At 38.7% G+C, this 19,056-nt stretch overlaps 1 protein-coding gene and 1 long non-coding RNA gene across 2 annotated transcripts in view; one reads left to right on the top strand and one right to left on the bottom strand.

Annotated features, from left to right (window-relative positions):
- The window catches only part of bcat2 (branched chain amino-acid transaminase 2, mitochondrial), a 322,343-nt gene that overhangs the window by 168,258 nt on the left and 135,029 nt on the right, over positions 1-19,056 (bottom strand). The window contains exons 3-5 of the mRNA XM_028813656.2: positions 17,764-17,964; positions 17,549-17,659; positions 12,220-12,339 (exon numbers count right to left, since the gene is read on the bottom strand). Coding sequence (XP_028669489.1) covers positions 12,220-12,339; positions 17,549-17,659; positions 17,764-17,964 — 432 coding nt within the window. The remainder of the gene's footprint in view (positions 1-12,219; positions 12,340-17,548; positions 17,660-17,763; positions 17,965-19,056) is intronic.
- On the top strand, positions 750-4,078 carry LOC127529586 (uncharacterized). Its single transcript, XR_007936208.1, has 3 exons — positions 750-857; positions 3,029-3,177; positions 3,898-4,078. It is a non-coding gene; the product is annotated as an uncharacterized LOC127529586 (long non-coding RNA).

Below are 19,056 nucleotides of genomic sequence, written 5' to 3'. Positions count from 1 at the left end.
GCTTTACTCCCTTCATGGAAATTGCCATTGATTCCCCATCAGCTTGTGGCTCTGCCTCCTCCACAGAGGGCATGTCTATCAGGTTCAGAAGTGCCTCATAGTGCTCATTCCGAAGCCAGACAAGATCCTCAGTTCAAGTCAGCAATTCTCCACCCTGTGCTAATCATACATGGAAGGCCTCCTTTTTCAGTCTGATAGTATCCCTCACCTCTGGTATCCACCATTGAGTCCTTGGGTTTCCACCTTGACAGGCACTTAGGGTCTTCAGACTGCAGCTCTTTGCAACTGCTAGGGGTGTGCGATATTGGAAAAAAGTCATCTCTCGATATTTTCTGGGACTTTGTCAATAACAGTAATTAGACAATATTTTGTATCCTTTAAAAACATGTTTGTTGAAGTCTTATTGATCTAGCTTTGTCTTATTAATAGGATATTAATTGTAGCTTACTAATGAAATTAATGGAAAAAACAGTTAAGGAAAACATCTTATTTAATTACTTAAAACTGAAGTAAAATAACACAAAAACATTAAAATAAGTCAAAATATTACTGAGATCAAACAGTGCAAGTATGAGTAAACCATTTCAAAATGGCTTACAGGATTGTACTGCACATGTAATGATTTACGACACGTGCCACTTGTCAGGTTTGAATTGTACTTGCGATTCATTTTTTTGTTGCTGTTTATCTCCATCTATAAGTAGAGTTCTTACTGGAAAAGATGGCAACTTTGAATTTTATAACGTCTTGAAAGAGTATTTGTCACCTGAAAAATTTAACTGCAGTCGAATGGAGAGGGAGCAAAATGAAATGCAACTTGTGTCTGTGAACTTTATAATGGATACGTACAGCTTTTTGTAAGTATATGGTATTGATGAAAAAGGTAATAAGGATTTTCATTTTCAGTTGCAATACAAACCATCAAAATCCATCCATCGTAAAAGTCACAGCATTTTCCGTATTAGGGTTAATGGATTAATGGATGCAAATCATTCTTTTTGTAACACCCTATTAGCATTTGGTGGTGTGTGCGTGTGTTTTTTTACATTTGGCCACATTTTTTTTTATCTTAAAGAGTGAACGGCATACTAATAATTAAGCAAAACAATGTAATCTAGGTGTCAAATTAGGAATAGAATTAAGAGTGCACGTCTGACACTCGACGGGTGTAAAATGTGCCATCCAAAGCCATTGGTATTTTTTTTTATTATGTTGATATCAGACTAAATCAATACAAGAGTATATCCATAATAAAGTTAATAAATATATAATGATGAAGGCTGAATTGCAAACAAGAGTAGCAACAGCTAAGTTATTACAAGAAAGCGGGATGCAGATAATAGCAGTACAAATTGTTAATGAAGCAGCTCAGAATCTTACACGTTTTAATTGCTTTAGTGTTTTTTTCTTTTTTAAAGCTATTTTATGAATTTTAATGTCCATACAGAAAGATGTAATAGAGACTAACATTATGAACTTTACACTTATGTATATATGAAATTTACCAAGCAAGGAAACCACAGTTACTACAGTTTCTAACATTTAGTCTTCAAAACTGTATACAAAAAAAGAACAATAACTAAACAGTGTGATATTGTTTTGTCATTCAAGACAGTAACAGAAAGAAATATTTCTAAAATTTTAAGGAGAGCAGAAGTAAAAGAAATGTGAGGGGATTTGTCTTTATTTGTACAAAAACTACATTTTGGGAATATGTTAATATCATACTTATGAATTAATTTATTAGTTGGGTACTATTTATTCAGAATTTTGAAATGGATTTATTTAACCTTGTTTGGTAGAAAAAACTTCTATGGCACAGAACAAGCAATTTTAAAATTTATATCCAAAACCATCAGAGAAGTGTGGTGTACGTCTAATGTGGCACAATGACAGGCTGGTCACCTGTTGTTGTCACATGTCATTAGCTTATCGTTTTAAGTTTTTTAGTTTAGGAGGAGTACACACTGTTGTGATGTGAAATTTTGCATACAACTTGATAAATATTTTGTTATGTCTTTATTTGTAACTTAGACAAAGCAATGTAATATTAGTGTTAATTATTGATAATAACAGCAATGGTTTGATGGTTAAGAAGCCCTTCCCCCTTTTTAGGAATGAGTCTTTGTAATTTTACGACAGGGTTGGAGGAAGTGCCTCAAACAAGTTTGGCCAATATTTCTCTGCTGAAGTCTCTCAGTCAACCTCCACAGGAAAGTCAGACTAGCTAACTGCCAAGCTTTAATTTAACAAATGGTTTGGAGGGCAAGTGTGAAGGTATTCTGTCCCCCCACTGGTCTGAAGTATGGCTGTTTAGAACTGGCTTGTATCAGAAACCTTTAAGTACCATGACTCCCTATTGGCAGTAAGGGTTGGACAGAAAATTTATAAATTTGCTTGCTTTACCTTACCCTCTCTCTCTTACCAAATGATGAAGGAGCATCTCACACACCATGAACTGAAAAGGGAAACATAATGAAGAGCACATCTTGGCAGCCATATTGAGACAGGCATACAGCCTGTTCTGAAGAAAGCTGACCAAAAATGGTGCCTTAACTAGAGACATTTTAAGTAACTAACAAGTCTGTTTGCTGCCTGAAACTACACATCAGCATTTATCAGGTTGTATGTTTGCCAATATTAAAATGTACTTTGCATATTGTTATTATTTATGAATATTATCAATAATATATTATTTAAATTGTAACTTAACTCCTGCTTGTCTTTTACACTATGTAATTGCCTGAGGTTATAAATGTAGAAGGGAAGGTGGGGAGCAGTTATAAAGTACAATACCTTAGAAACAGTGGTAAGTCTGTGAGATATGAGGCATTCTGACAAAGGCTACATTTTAATAATAAAAAAGGGGAAAGTAGAGTTAGATATCACTCTACCAAGACAAAACACACACACATGCATTTAACTGAATATAATGGAGAAGGCTTGCTCCTTATAAATAACCTTTTTCTTATTGCTGCAGTTAGAAAAACAATGCCCCTTTATTGTATTTTTTTTCTTGACCCTACAGGATGCCCGGTGGTAACCAGCCTTCCATGTGAATGAACAGATTCCAGTGTACCCGAATTCTGAGACAGAAATGAATTTCCTTTTCTTCTGCTTTTAAGATTCCCAATTCGGGATGATGTGCAGTTCATGTTAGATTTGCTATTTCTACAGGTACGACTACTGAGGGTTTCAGTTTTAGAAGTAAATTGTGCAAAATTCTTGCAAAGACTCCTCATATTTATTACTTGATCTATAATATTTTGATGGCTTGAATACTGTCGTCTATTTTTGCTCACTATGTCCAGTACCTAACACAAGCTTTTTAATTTTAGTCAGGAAAGACACAGTGTGAATCCTCACAAACACAGAGACTGAGGCACATCAATGCCAATTCACTAAACAGGGATGTTGTTCCATGTTGCAAAATAACATTTCTTTTCTTAAGTTACTGTGCTTTGTTGGATTTTAAAAGAACCAAGACTTAATTTTAAACTAAACCAAAACTAAGGCAGGAGAGAAAAACGAAGATATTTTCATGTAAGTAACAACACCTGAACACATCACATTAGAAGTTCCCATATACAGAGATTGTAACACGTCTACTGTATGCGTAATGTAAAAGAAAAAAAAATTATGCTACATACTGTATAATGACAATTAAGTTGGGGTTCTTTAAAAATCCAACAAAAAACAACAGTAATTTCAGAAAATAATATCAGTTAGACTTTAATGTAAGCTGACCTTTATATATTTTGATGGTTTATTTTGGTAATGATTGCTCTACATGTGTACTAAGAAAGGAGGCAGAACAAGAAGTTAAGGGTACAATTTATTAATGTTTGAACTAAGTGAGTGAACATTGTTTATCTACTATGTTTATGTTTTTATCAGCTACAGTGAGGTGGAAGAGTCCAGTCATGTTATGGGGCAGCAATTAAAGAAGAAGGAAGCAATGTGTGCCATGTTGAAGTAGTGGGTGGCCCTCCTGCCCGGAACTTCTATAATCACCCATCTAAATCCCTGGTCTGGATCTGCTGTGCCTTTGCCAAGTGATCAGGAGGTATTGGCCTGTTTTTTTCCCCAACTTCAGAAAACTGTCTCATTACACTGGCTGCCTGTCTCACATAGAATTGATTTCAAGGTTATATTAAATATTTAGAAAGCTTTGAATATTTTAGACCCTGCCTGTATTTTGGAGTGTCTGCTCCCAACATTTCTTTAATCAAACATTGCTTTGCTTTTTATTCCAAGATCAATCATAAAAACCAGCAGCTTTCTGTACTCATGCAAAAAACTCTGGAATGTTTTGCCAATAGAGAAGTGCCAGGCTACAAATGTCAAAACATTTCAAAAAACTTCAACAAACCCACTTTTCTAATTTGCCTTCTTCTTAATTACTTGCATTGGTTGTAATAGAAATGGTACTGTATACAGTTTGTCAGATCTGCACTGGTCAGTAACTGCTGCTATTTTTCTTTGTTTTCTTTTTCCAGTTTATTGCAGTTGTGCCCCTCCAACTCCAACAGCACCAGCATAAATTCACACCCGATCTGACACTGTTCGTTTTCAAATAATATTACACTAGTGCGATGATGTTTTCTGATTGGTACTGTTCAGGTCATAAAATGATTTCTTCAAAATGTCACATATATTGTCTCTTTCTTTCAGGTGTGTAATAGAAACCACAGCACAGAGAGTGTGCACATTGCAACAGGTACACATGTAAATGTAGGAAGAACGGTTCTTGCGTGTGCGTAGACTGTTAACATTTGAATCTGATGATTGCATATAGCATTGAACTGACCTCTGTACTATTCTTTCCTCTGCATGTCCTGGAGTACAAAAGAAACATCACCATACAGCAACACGTAGGGATTGGCAAGATCGGGAAAAAAAAAAAAACATGCGAAACATGCGGTCAGTGATTACTACCGCAAGATGTTATGTGAATGAATATGAATAATATGAATAATGTTGCATCCGTGCCACGATGTTTATGAAATGTACTATACAGGTCATAAAATGAATTATTCCAAATATCATATATACCTATGTCTTTTATCCATCCAGATCAGAGAATGTCCAGTTCCATTGCCTCAAAACACCACTCACATCTACAGTTATTCCCAGTTTCAGATAAAAAGTAACAGCGACAGATCCCTGAGTGGGGGGAGGTGGGGGGCGGAAGTATGCATCATGGTCACGGCTGTTACAAACACAAACCAAATGTATTTGTGTACTGTATAATATTAACAATAAGAGCAGCTCACTACTGAAAACGGCAAATATAGGAGGCAGTTAGGATTGAACCGGGGACTCTTGATTGCAAGTCAGCAAATCTTACCGCTAACCCATGGAAGCTGTTGTATCGTCCTTGAACCTTTTTTGAAAGTGTTTATTTGATCTTTGGACTTCAGGCTTCACACATTCTATAGTTTATGCCTACATTTTGTAACATTTATTACTAAAATATGACAAAGTTTCTGTTTTAACAATGTGTTTACAGTAATCCCTCCTCCATCGCGGGGGTTGCGTTCCAGAGCCACCCGCGAAATAAGAAAATCCGCGAAGTAGAAACCATATGTTTATATGGTTATTTTTATATTGTCATGCTTGGATCACAGATTTGCGCAGAAACACAGGAGGTTGTAGAGAGACAGGAACGTTATTCAAACACTGCAAACAAACATTTGTCTCTTTTTCAAAAGTTTAAACTGTGCTCCAAGACAAGACAGAGATGACAGTTCAGTCTCACAATTAAAAGAAAGCAAACATATCTTCCTCTTCAAAGGAGCAAACAAATCAATAGGGCTGTTTGCTTTTAAGTATGCGAAGCACCGCGGCACAAACTGTTGAAGGTGGCAGCTCACACACCCTCCGTCAGGAACAGAGAGAGAGAGACAGATAAAAAAATCAATATGTGCCCTTCGTGCTTTTAAGTATGCGAAGCACTGTGCAGCATGTCGCTTCACGAAGCAGCTGCACAGAAGGTAGCCAACGTGAAGATAATCTTTCAGCATTTTTAGACGAGCGTCCGTATCGTCTAGGTGTGCGAACAGCCCCCCTGCTCACACCCCCTACGTCAGGATCAGAAAAAGTCAGCGCGAGAGAGAGAGAAAAGTTAGCTGGGTAGCTTCTCAGCCATCTGCCAATAGCGTCCCTTGTATGAAATCAACTGGGCAAACCAACTGAGGAAGCATGTACCAGAAATTAAAAGACCCATTGTCCGCAGAAATCCGAGAACCAGCAAAAAATCCGCAATATATATTTAAATATGCTTACATATAAAATCCGCGATAGAGTGAAGCCGCGAAAGGCGAAGCGCGATATAGCGAGGGATCACTGTACATAGATTACTGTAGAAACGGAACACACATGAAATGCATGTGTTCCAAATAACGATCTATTATTTCCACTCTAAAACTCCAGCACTTCACTCCCAGATCAATCAAAGCATGAGCTGGGAGAACTTTGTGCACATTCTGTGACGGTGGGGGTATGGAATAGCAGGCTGCTTGTCTTAATCGGCACATTTACAGGACAAAAGACGCTGACGGAGAGGTGCGAACGGATTTAAGGTGGGCCGGATTTACGAGTTTTCTCATAGGTACTGGTAATTCTAGTGTTAAACAAACACAATTTATCCATAGAAGGAAAATACAACAATAGATCAAAATGGAAAGGGGACTTTATATGATTCATTACGTGACTGCACTACATAATTTACTTATTTACAGTATATATTTTATATATATTTTATATATATATATATATATATATATATATATATATATATATATATATATATATATATATATATATATATATATATATATATATATATATATATATACACACATACACACACAGTACCTGACAAATAATACAAAGAGTACACGACATGTGTTTCGCCCTAATGGGGGCTCATCAGGTGTGCACACCTATGCTTCCCCTTATGGGGATCGAACCTCAGGTGTCAACGTTGTGCCATGAAGGTTGGTTTGTTTATTTTGCAGGGTGAAAATTCTCATTATGGTCAACTAATGTGGAACTAAAATGAATATACTGTTCTGTCAAGTTGTGAATTGGCATGCACAGTTCAGATTGGGCCATGCCGTAAAGCAGATTTTTTTTGTTTTTTTCATTAAGCACATGCAGTGGGTGTCACCACCTGGTCCCAGTTGCCAGGCTTGATCTGTGCACACGTGCGTATTGAAAGGCTACGTCATCACACACTTTATGGTGCTGCCCAATCTGTTTTACGCATGTGTGAAAGCCTTACGGCATGTTAGGCTTTCAATATGCATGTGTGCGCGAATCGGGCAGGCATGCAGATTGGGCAGCGACATAGCCTTTTTTTTTTTTTGCTCCCTCTCGTGTGATACTGCAGCCATAGGGTGATCTGAAGCAGTTGACAGGTCTGGAGTAGGGCTTTCTTCCTTTGTTGCCATTGCTATGAGTTCTGTTATGGCTGCTATTGTAATGGTTTCGATTCGATCATCATTATTGTAGTGGTTTTTGTTTAAATGAACTGTTAACGTGTTGTTACATCATTACAGTTTGTGGCCTTTGAAACAGGTTAACACCTAAGTGTGAAACAGAACAGAGCAGAAAGAAACTCATTCTAAAATATATATTAACTTGATATTTTGGAGCTTACGTAGCATTTTATGAACCGATCATTTCAGGAAGAAAACAAAGAAGTGCTTTGGCAGACTAAGTAAATCTTCTGGAAGTGGAAAACAGGAAGGGATGGGGCAACAAACTCCAAGCCGCTCACATCTGACTATGCAAATGCAGATAACGTTACAAGGACAGGTGTAAAATCCTAACCCCACCCGTGTATGTGAATGCTGATCTCTGAGCTCTGTCTCTGCCCCATCCCGCAACCTGCACTGAAGATCTTCTCCATCTATCCACTCGCTTTGCGCATGCACAGCAGTCTATCCTGTTAGGTTATATGAGACAGTAAATGTGTGGACTCTCAAGGCGCGTTTTTCATTGTTTTTTACAAAGTGAGTGATATACTCAATAATTTTAGCTCGCATATTATTAAAACAATTAAGAAATTATGATAGACGACACATATTGCACACTTTTTTTGATTGTATTTTGCAAAGTGAGTGACATACTCGATAATTTCAGCTTACACATCACTAAAACAACAATTAAGATATTATGTTAGATGACACATATTGCACACTCCTACTCTAGCCCCCAGTCGAAAGTTTTCTGGACAGGGGTCTGCCCCAGACATTGACAGTTAACCCTCACTACTCACTGGGGCTTTCCAGGTCTGTCCAGGCGCCTCCTCAACCATCTGACACAGTTCACATCAGTTGACAGCTCTGGCCCTCTCTTCACCGAAGCGTCATAGATTTTTGGCCTAAGGTGCTCTGGGTACCAAGTACACTTATGAGTCACCTTATGTTCGAACATGGTATTTGCTATGGACAAACCATGCCTAGCACAGAAATCCAATAACAAAACACTGCTTGGGTTTAGATCAGGGAGGCTGTTCTTCCCAATCACACCTCTCCAGAAGCCTCATGTATAAACGGTGCATACGCCCGTTTCCACGTTCATATCGCAATGTATAAAAACTAAACTTGGCATACAGCCACGCACATTCTCACGTCAGCTCAAACCATTGTGTATGGAAAGTTTTTGGCTCAGTTTTGCAAACTGGTGGCACCCAGTGTCTTAACAGTGCTACTGTTCCAGTGTGGTTTCCCTTTATTTTTTAGATTCACATCCCTGACAGGGCTTTATCAAATACACTGAAATTAACCGCATATCATTTATTAGTTTAAGGCATCTGATTGTTATCAACCTGTAAGGATATAATGGTGCATGGAATGGCCAAACTATTCCAAATACAATTGCTGCTTTAGCGTTGTTACTCTCAGTGCACCACTCAGAGTATTTTAACCCACTGTATCTGAGTGTGGAATCACAGCTGTATAGCAGCTGATCGGAAAGAGGATTATCGGGATATAGCATCTAGCACACGCTACCTCAGCCATGCACACAGTCTATTTGAACAATTCCCATACGGTAAATGCTTCACAGCCTTTCCTGTGGGGACCTCACGGTTCAGAAAGAGTTTCATCCCAAGAGCTATAAACGCACTCAATCATTCCATCAAGTGCTCCTGGTGGAACTGTTTGTACTTATAAGTACAATCACTTCACTGTAAACTTGCACTACAGTTGTAATACTGCACAACCTGTGCCACTTTATAAAGCAAGTATTTATAAATGATTCTAAGTCAATTTAGATTTTCAAGCACTTGGAGCTCTTGATATCATTGTTAAGATTAAATGCAGTAAAGCATGTATATTATTACATCATACAGAAAAATTTCTAACTTTATTTAAATAATATATTGTTAATGATTAATCATGTGAGGATTCGGAGGTGCAGCGGTAGCGATGAGCTGGCTCCCCATTCAGGGATTGTTCCTGTCTCATGCTGTATGCTTGCTGGGTCTGGCACAATCCTGGATAGATAGATGGATGGAATAATTAAACATGTACTATGAAGATATTTCAATGTTCCTTAAATGTTTTGAAGAATCTGTGTTCTAAGGTTAAAATACATCTTGACATTTATTACAGATCTTGTGTGGCGATTGGTTACTTGGAGAAAGAAAAGGAAGAACAGAAATTGGGGGTTAGTATGTTTGAATGACACATTATTGCTGCAATAAATTATTTAATGGAGGGTTGCTCATGGCGCAGCAAGCATCTTGCGGGAGACAGGAAAGATCTCCGGACGGGGCGCCAGCTTGTTACTACCATTGCGCCACCATGTCCTCATGTTTAATACATGCTTTAATTCCTACCATCATGAAAATTATATCAAGTAAACATCTTAGCATTTAAATTATTCAGAGAGCTGTAATATCATGTATTCTGTGTCCTGTTGGCTTAAGACAAAGCCTGTTTAAGAAGCACGTAGTGATTCATATACAGAGTACATAGAAGAACACATAGAATATGAAGCATTTAACGTGCTATTTTAGCTATGATGGAATTTGAGAAACCACTGTGGACAAAAGTCGAGACAACAGTAGGCAGACACCAATAAAAAAGTAAAAAAGCAATTTCTTTATTCTTGGTGAGAGGAGGCTTGCAGCCCCTGTCAGCCAGTTCCACTGACAGTTAGATCAGAAAGCCTAACCAATGATGGGAGGTAGCACAGTTTTATAGTAGTTTGTTTACTAAACAAGAAGAGGAAGTATGGCAGTTCAATTTGAGTTCAAGCAGATCGTTATAGCTTGTGGTCACACCCTGGATTTGAACATAATGAAGCACACACAGTGTTTCTAACAGTTAAAAGAGTTATTAGCACATTCAGTCTTAAGCAATAGCCCTTGTGAGCATCAACACACGCAACAGCAACTGCAGCGATCTCCCAGCTAACTGTCACAGGATGAGTGCAACCTATGCAGATTTAGATAATACTCACTTCCTCATTCTTTCTGCACCATCAGGGTTACAATACTTCAACAGCTATGTGGCAGTTACAATTTAAGAATCTTATTATAGCTTACATTTCGCACATAATGATCATCCCACATAATAATTGGTTATACAATATCAAAAGCTACCTTAAAAGTTAGTTTAGTACATTAGTCATACAGGAATACACTCTTACAGCTTATTGTCTGTATTAGATTACATTTGTTCAGTTAGCTTAATACCTCCTTATTTATTAATACATAAGTGACATGTTTCTTATAGTTCTATTAGCACCATACTTTATTATTTGGAAAGACTGAAGCACCTTAATTCTAAATATGTCTTCCTCAATTCCCCCCTTTGCACATTAAATGTGCACTTTATCAGTTAGACTACTGCATTATCATAGTCGGGAAAGGGGTCGGGGGATGAGAAAAAAGGTGTATGCTGGGAGTACGGGTCAGCACTGAGGAGATAGGCCCTAGTAATGGAGGCACTGATAAGCCTTTGTAAGAGGGCTCGGATGCATGGGATAAGACATCAACCAAAAAGCATGAAAATTGCCAGAGAAATGAGGACAGTTATGAGAAAGTTTTAATCCAACTGGCCCAAGAACCGAACCATTTTTGGAAGAGTTCATCAAGAGGGTTAGCTATTCCTGAGTTTTCTGCTAATTCGATAGATAGGGAAGTGATGCCAGCTAAAGCACGGGTAATGGAGCCATCAGCAACTGTTGCTGAACACAACACACACAATCCTCACTTTTCAGTTAGGAGTATTTCTAGCGTGTACTTCCTGACATTAAGATATACTTGAAAGGGCAACCAGGAAAGTTATGTGTATCCTTAAAAATATCAGTTAAAAAAATTATTGGGAAGAAATATATCTAGGAGATAGGGTTTAGCAGTGGCACAGAATCTGTTCTTAATTGTGTAACAGTAACCTTCAAGCACTTATGTGACATACTATCCTCTAAGAAAAAGGGAATAATCCCTTGACAGGGTCCCAACACAGAAAGTCCAAAAAATAAAAAATAGCACCAACCTAATGATTCAGTCCACTTTTTACAGTGAGAGTCGTGCGTTCAAGAAAGGAGTAAACCCTGATTTAATTATAGAAAACCTTGTTTTTAAATCATGCTCCTGGGCTTTCCATGGGTTGTACCCCCAGTCCTGAGTTCCAGTGTTTGCAAACACATCACTCCAGCTTGAACATTCAGACAGGCTGGAGGAGGAGCTTGAATCAGATTTATACCTGGGTTGAGTCACACCTGGAATCGGTATAAATAGTGACTTTTTTTTTTTTCTTCAGCCAGCTGACAGGCACGGGTGAGCGCTATAATTTCCACTGCCTGCGCGCTTAGTATGAATGAAATGCAGTTTGCTTCAAGCAGGCAGTTTTCTTTGACAATAGCGTAGTTGGCGCAATGAACAACCATCTAACCATTTGATCAGGAGTTGGTCTTGTGCTGCTGCAGGTAATCACTAACTGCTCACCTTTGAGTAAAAAGATGCTGTTGCATCTCAGGCAGATTCTTAGGAGTGCTTTCGTTTGTGAGATGCCAGGCTGGCTCCACATCAGCACTGCATGTCTAGTCTGTTACAATATATAATACATTTTAAGTGTCCTATAGTTCACTGCCACTTGTATAAAAAGGCAAATTTGTGATTCATTGATACATTGAAAAAGCCAAAGGGACTACAAAGCACAAGGTTTAAGATATTCCTCTTTAAGGGGCTCACATTACCTCTGTTCCAATCAAAGTGGGTCGGATATAGAGGCTGGCTTCAGTAGAATGTGGTACCCAATCCTGGTCAATTTCCACTAGCTTTCTGATGCATTCAAGTAGCTCCTCCATGTCAAAGAGCTAATGGAAGTAAAGAAGAAGTGGTATTAAACAGATCAAACAGCATAACTTCTAACCATCACTTATCAAATATAATAATTTAACATACTGATATTGTAATACTTGAGAGTGTTAAAACAGTACCTAATTATTAAAAGCCAATCTATAAATTTGATCTCTTATGACAGTCACAACTGCATCAGTAATTGGCCATGTCATCATATCTTTATCATTTACAAACCACATTTTCAAAAAAGTTGGGACACTTTCAAAAATGCAATAAACACTAAAATCTGTAAATTGGTAGTTCACTTGAGCTTTTACTTAACAGGCAAAAGGATAAAGAAATGATTTTCAGTGTTTTTACCAACAAACTTAATTAAAATTAAAAAGTTAGGATAGAGGCAAAGTAAGAATGTAAAGATTATACAAGTAACATTCTGTAAGATTACTCAATTACCAGGTTAACTGGTAACAGGAGTAGGTATCAAGATTAGGTGTAACAGGAACATCCACTAACGGCTCAGTTTTTGCAAGCAAAGATGGGTCGTGGCTTATCACTTTGTACTGAACTTCGTGAGAGAATTATCTATCAATTTAAAAACATTATTTCTTAGCGCAGGATAGCAAAGAATTTAGGTCTGTTACCGTCTACAGTTAATAACACGAAAAGATTCAGGGAGTCAGATTCGTGAGTAAAGGCCAAGGGTGGAAACCACTGCTGAATGTGTGTGACCTTTAAGCCGCTAGGTGGTATTGCATTAGAAACCGCCATGCTATCACGACAGACATAGCCAAACAATGCCAGGCCTCACTCTGCACAAATTATAAAAGCGTGGCTTCGTAGACACAGAGTCCATGTGCTTGACTGGCTTGCCTGTCAATGGAGACCACAGTGTGTTGAGCAGCTCAAGTCTTGTATATAGCAAGAATGAGCAGAAATTCCACTTGAAAAACTGAAACAGTAAGTTTTTTCAATCGCCAAATGATTAAGAAGTGTAAATAAAAGAAAAGGGGATGTTGAACCAATGGTAAACTTGCCTCTGTCCCAACTTTTTTGGTGTGTATTGCAGGCATCAATTTCTAAATTTGTTTATGTGTAACAAATCAAATTAAGTTTGTCAGTAAAAACACTGGAACTCTTTTCTTTGTCCTTTTGCCTGTTAAATAAAGGTTTAAGTGTATTATCAAATTATAGATTTTTGTTTTTAGTGCATTTTTTTTAAAGTGTCCCAACTTTTTTGGAATTGGGGTTTGTATTTTAAGTATTGATCTATTCTAGCTACAGTTTGTCATTTTGGACAAATAATCCTGTACTGTACTAAAACCACAACATTCTGCCACTAAACATATCTCAGTGGTATTTCGGTGGTATTTCTGTACAGAATACAGTTTGATTGAAATTTTACAGCTATTTCTTAAGAAATACTTAATTTTACTGCATGATGTAGGTATATATAAGTTAATTTTCACATTATTCTCCATTATAGGGGAAACTTACTTTTGTGTTTTTGCTTTAAAGCCTCAAGGAAAAGTAGATGAAGGGATTACTTTTGTAATCTATGATCAATATAAAAGCAGATACTTCTGATGAGAACCATGTAATTTAGAATGAAAAACTACTACAAAACAAACAATGATGATTAATTAAACACCTTTAGGTGACCAAATATCATGTCATCATAAATTTTCAAAGCACATTCAGTTCACTGATGCTTTCCAAATTAAGTATCAAAACACTACTTATTTTTTGCTAGGTAAGCAAACACCAGTCAACTCTCCTATTCATGTTTAAGAATATATTAGATATTTACCTGTAAAAACAGGATGTTTTAAAATGCTTAAAACCTAATAAAAGTTACTTATTTTTCTTCTATAACTTTATCCATTAGCTTTTACTTTAGCAGGGATAGCACGATGGATCAGGTCTAGGATGATCATCTTCTTTTTCTTTCGGCTGCTCCCATTAGGGGTTGCCACAGCGGATCATCTTCTTCCATATCTTTCTGTCCTCTGTATCTTGTTCTGTTACACCCATCACCTGCATGTCCTCTCTCACCACATCCATAAACCTTCGATTAGGCCTTCCTCTTTTCCACTTCCCTGGCAGCTCTATCCTTAGCATCCTTCTCCCAATATACTCAGCATCTCTCCTCTGCACATTTCCAAACCAACGCAATCTCGCCACTCTAACTTTGCCTCTCAACCGTCCAACTTGAGTTGACCCTCTAATGTACTCATTTCTAATCCTATCCATCCTCGTCACACCCAGGGCAAATCTTATCATCTTTAACTCTGCCACCTCCAGCTCTGTCTCCTGCTTTCTGGTCAGTGCCACCGTCTCCAACCCATATAACATAGCTGGTCTCACTACCATCCTGTAGACCTTCCCTTTCACTCTTGCTGATACCCATCTGTTACAAATTACTCCTGACACTCTTCTCCATCCATTCCACCCTGCCTGCACTCTCGTTTTCACATCTCTTCCACAATCCCCATTACTCTGTACTGTTGATCCCAAGTATTTAAACTCATTCACCTTCGCCAACTCTACTCACTGCATCCTCACCATTCCACTGACCTCCCTCTCTGTCATGTATTCTGTCTTGTTCCTACTGTCCTTCATTCCTCTCCTCTCTAGAGCATATCTCCACCTATCTAGGGTCTTCTCAACCTGCTCCCTACTATCGCTACAGATCACAATGTCATCAGCAAACATCATAACCCACGGGGACTCCTGTCTAATCTCGTCTGTCAACCTGTCCATCACCATTGCAAATAAGAAACAGCTCAGAGCTGATCCCTGATGTAATCCCACCTCCAACTTGAATGCATCCGTCACTCCTACCGCAGACGTCACCACAGTCACACTTCCATCATACATATCCTGTACAACTCTTACGTACTTCTCTGCCACTCCCGACTTCCTCATACAATACCACAGCTCCTCTCGAGCTACCCTGTCATATGCTTTCTCCAGGTCCACAAAAACGCAATGCAACTCCTTCTGGCCTTCTCTAAACTTCTCCATCAACATCCTCAGAGCAAACATTGCATCTGTGGTGCTCTTTCTTGGCATGAAACCATACTGCTGCTCACTAATCATCACCTCACTTCTTAACCTAGCTTCCACTACTCTTTCCCATAACTTCATGCTGTGGCTCATCAATTTTACTCCCCTGTAGTTACTGTAGTCCTGCACATCCCCCTTATTCTTAAATATTGGCACCAGTACACTTCTTCTCCACTCCTCAGGCATCCTCTCACTTTCCAAGATTCCATTAAACAATCTGATTAAAAACTCCACTGCCATCTCTCCTAAACACCTCCATGCTTCCACAGGTATGTCATCTGGACCAACGGCCTTTCCATTTTTCATCCTCTTCATAGCTGTCCTTACTTCCTCCTTGCTAATCCGGTGCACTTCCGATTCACTATCTCCACATCATCCAACCTCTTATCTCTTGTTCTCTTCATTCATCAGCCTCTCAAAGTACTCTTTCCATCTGCTCAACACACTCTCCTCGCTTGTGAGTATGTTTCCATCTGTATCCTTTATCATCCTAACCTGCTGCACATCTTTCCCAGCTTGCTCCCTCTGTCCAGCCAGTCGGTACAGGTCCTTTTCTCCCTCCTTAGTGTCCAACATCTCATACAACTCATCATACACCTTTTCTTTAACCTTCGCCACCTCTCTCTTCACCTTGCGCCTTATCTCCTTGTACTTTTGTCTACTTTCTGCATCTCTCTGACTATCCCACTTCTTCTTTGCCATCCTCTTCCTCTGTATACTCGCCTGTATTTCCTCATTCCACCACCAGGTTTCCTTTTCCTCCTTCCTCTTTCCAGATGTTACGCCAAGCACCCTTCTTGCTGTCACCCTTACTACATCTGCTGTAGTTGCCCAGCTGTCTGGTAACACTTCACTGCCACCCAGTGCCTGTCTCACCTCCTCCCTAAACTCAACCTTGCAGCCTTCTTTTTTCAACTTCCACCATTTGATCCTTGGCTCTGCCCTCACTCTCTTCCTCTTCTTGATCTCCAACGTCATCCTATAGACCACCATCCTATGCTGCTTAACTACACTTTCCCCTGCCACCACTTTGCAGTCTTCAGTCTCCTTCAGATCAACTCTTCTGCATAGGATGTAATCTACCTGTGTGCATCTTCCTCCACTCTTGTACGTCACCCTATGTTCCTCCCTCTTCTTAAAATACGTATTCACCACAACCATCTCCATCCTTTTGGCAAAATCCACTATCCTCTGACCTTAATTCCTCTCCTTGACACCATACCTACCCATCACCTCCTCGTCTCCTCTGTTCCCTTCACCAACATGTCCATTGAAATCCGCTCCAATCACCACTTTCTGTGCCTTGGGTACACTGGTCATCACTTCATTCAACTCACTCCAAAAATCTTCTTTCTCATCCTTTGCACACCCAGCTTGTGGGGCATATGCACTAACAACATTCATTATCACACCTCCAATTTCCAGCTTCATAATCATTACTCCGTCTGACACTCTTTTCACCTCCAGAACACGCTTGACATACTGTTCCTTCAGAATAACCCTTACTCCATTTCTCCTCCTATCCACACCATAATAGAACAATTTGAATCCACCCCCGATCCACCTGGCCTTACTCCCCTTCCATTTAGTCTCTTGCACGCACAATATATCATTCTTTCTTCTCTCCATCATATCTGCTAACTCTCTCCCCTTACCAGTCATACTGCCAACATTCAAAGTTCCTACTCTCAGTTCCACTCTCTTTGCCTTCCTACTCTCCTCTTGCCTCCGGACACGTCTCACCCCTTTTCTTCTCCTTCTTCGGCCAACAGTAGCCCAATTTCCACCAGCACCCTGTTGACTAACAGTACTGGTGGTCGTCGTTAACTCTGGGATCCGGTATGGAAATTTGTATTGTTGTCTGCATACTGATTTCAGGTCTAGAATCTAAGCATGAAAATTGAGGTCTACCCACACCAGATATAGTTTTCATGCTCTCCTTAGGTTTACATGGGTTTTTCTTACCTGAGTGTTTGATTAATTTTTCTAACTTCCCAGAAACATATTATAAACATATTATAGTGTGAATGTGCGTGTCTTGCGATGGACTGGCGACTTATACAGAGTTTCTTTCTTTCCCTCAGCATAATGCTGTTAGCTTTGGTATTTAATGGTGAACACAAAAATAGACAACTATTTAAATGCACATTTACTTACAGGCAAGCAGCACCTCTGAGCAGAACGGTACATTCTTTGCATATTCAGCATGGGCCTGAAGAGACGTATTCTGTTGTCAATGCCACGAAAAGCCTTCATTCCTTCAAAAAGCTGGCCAATTGATAACATAGAAGAAGCAAAACAAAAACAATTATATGTGTAGGAAAATGAAGACTGGCAGACATACAGTGATAGTTTCGGTATTATGCACTTGCCTCCAAGGAGTAATGCAGAGCTGAACAGGCTGGATGCAGCGATAGGTTCTGGAAGGGCTTAATTTCAGGACGTGTCCATCCTTTCTCTGTGTTCCATCTCACAACCAGCATATGGTCAGAAAAATACTTCCCGAAAACCAAAGATTTAACATCTGGTTTAGGATTAGGCCTGCAACATTTCTCTACCACCAGATCAGATGCCTGTATTAAAACAAATTGAAATGAACGTACACATAAAATTAGGGAGTGCAGTGATAAGATACAACATATAAAAAGACTTGCAAAATGGTGACACATAGATAATTCAGATTTGGGCCTTCTATATGTAAGAAGTGATGCTTCAACATAAATAATGGATGTATATAAAGAATAAAGTCTTTTAAAAATATTAATTTGACATTTTTCTTTATTGATTCGGGTTTTTAACAATTATGCACTGAAAATTTCAACATGTAATATATTACTTTTAGCAGGGGTTTAAGAACCAGGTACTGAACATTCTTACAAATGGCATATGTAGACCTATATTTCAGGACTAAGTTGAACCATAATGCAGGTAGATGTTTGAGTACATAGCTGCACATGCACGAAGGCTGGATGTTTCCCTTTTTAAATTTCACAAAGAAAATGCTCCTCTATCTAATCATTTTCAATGTGGCATTCCTTTATATTGTGATGTACAACTTAAACATTACTTGAGGAAAAGAGCATGGTAAATGAACAGGAACAGCAAACTATGGCTTTACATTAAGTACAGGAGAGTCTCATAAGTGTTCAGAAGCAGCAAAGGAGATTCTCTGATAACTTACCAGGAAAACTAATTAAGGCTGAGTTAAAAAATACCAGTGGAGCAAACTGTGACACACAACTAGATAAGAAACCAGTGGAGCAGAGTAAGTAGTCCAGCTTGCAATGAAAGCATGAAAACAAGTGTTTCACATCCAACCAGTCAGATTCCTAATCAAGAGAGACATTTTTATTAACTTCATAGAGTACACAGACAGAAGAGAATCAACTTAGCACTAAAGGCAAATTCTATCTACTCTATGCCTGTCAAGAACACACTCGTTTGTATGTTGGGAGCCCTGCAGCATATACAGCTTCAGTTTTCCTGCCAACAGAACAGATAGCTTTACCGGCTAAAAATATACAGACATCTAAAAGTTAGTGACAAAATACACACTTTGGTGGACAACAGTAGGAATTTGATAGCAATTAGGTAAACCAAAAATTGGTTGACTTGGCTTGTTAAGGCACTCTGACCATTTCTGATTTGGCTTCAGTAGTCCCTAC

This window comes from Erpetoichthys calabaricus, chromosome 11 (genome assembly GCF_900747795.2).
Source record: "Erpetoichthys calabaricus chromosome 11, fErpCal1.3, whole genome shotgun sequence".
NCBI classification, from domain to species: Eukaryota; Metazoa; Chordata; class Cladistia; order Polypteriformes; family Polypteridae; genus Erpetoichthys; species Erpetoichthys calabaricus.
This window is presented reverse-complemented; position numbering and strand designations above follow the sequence as displayed.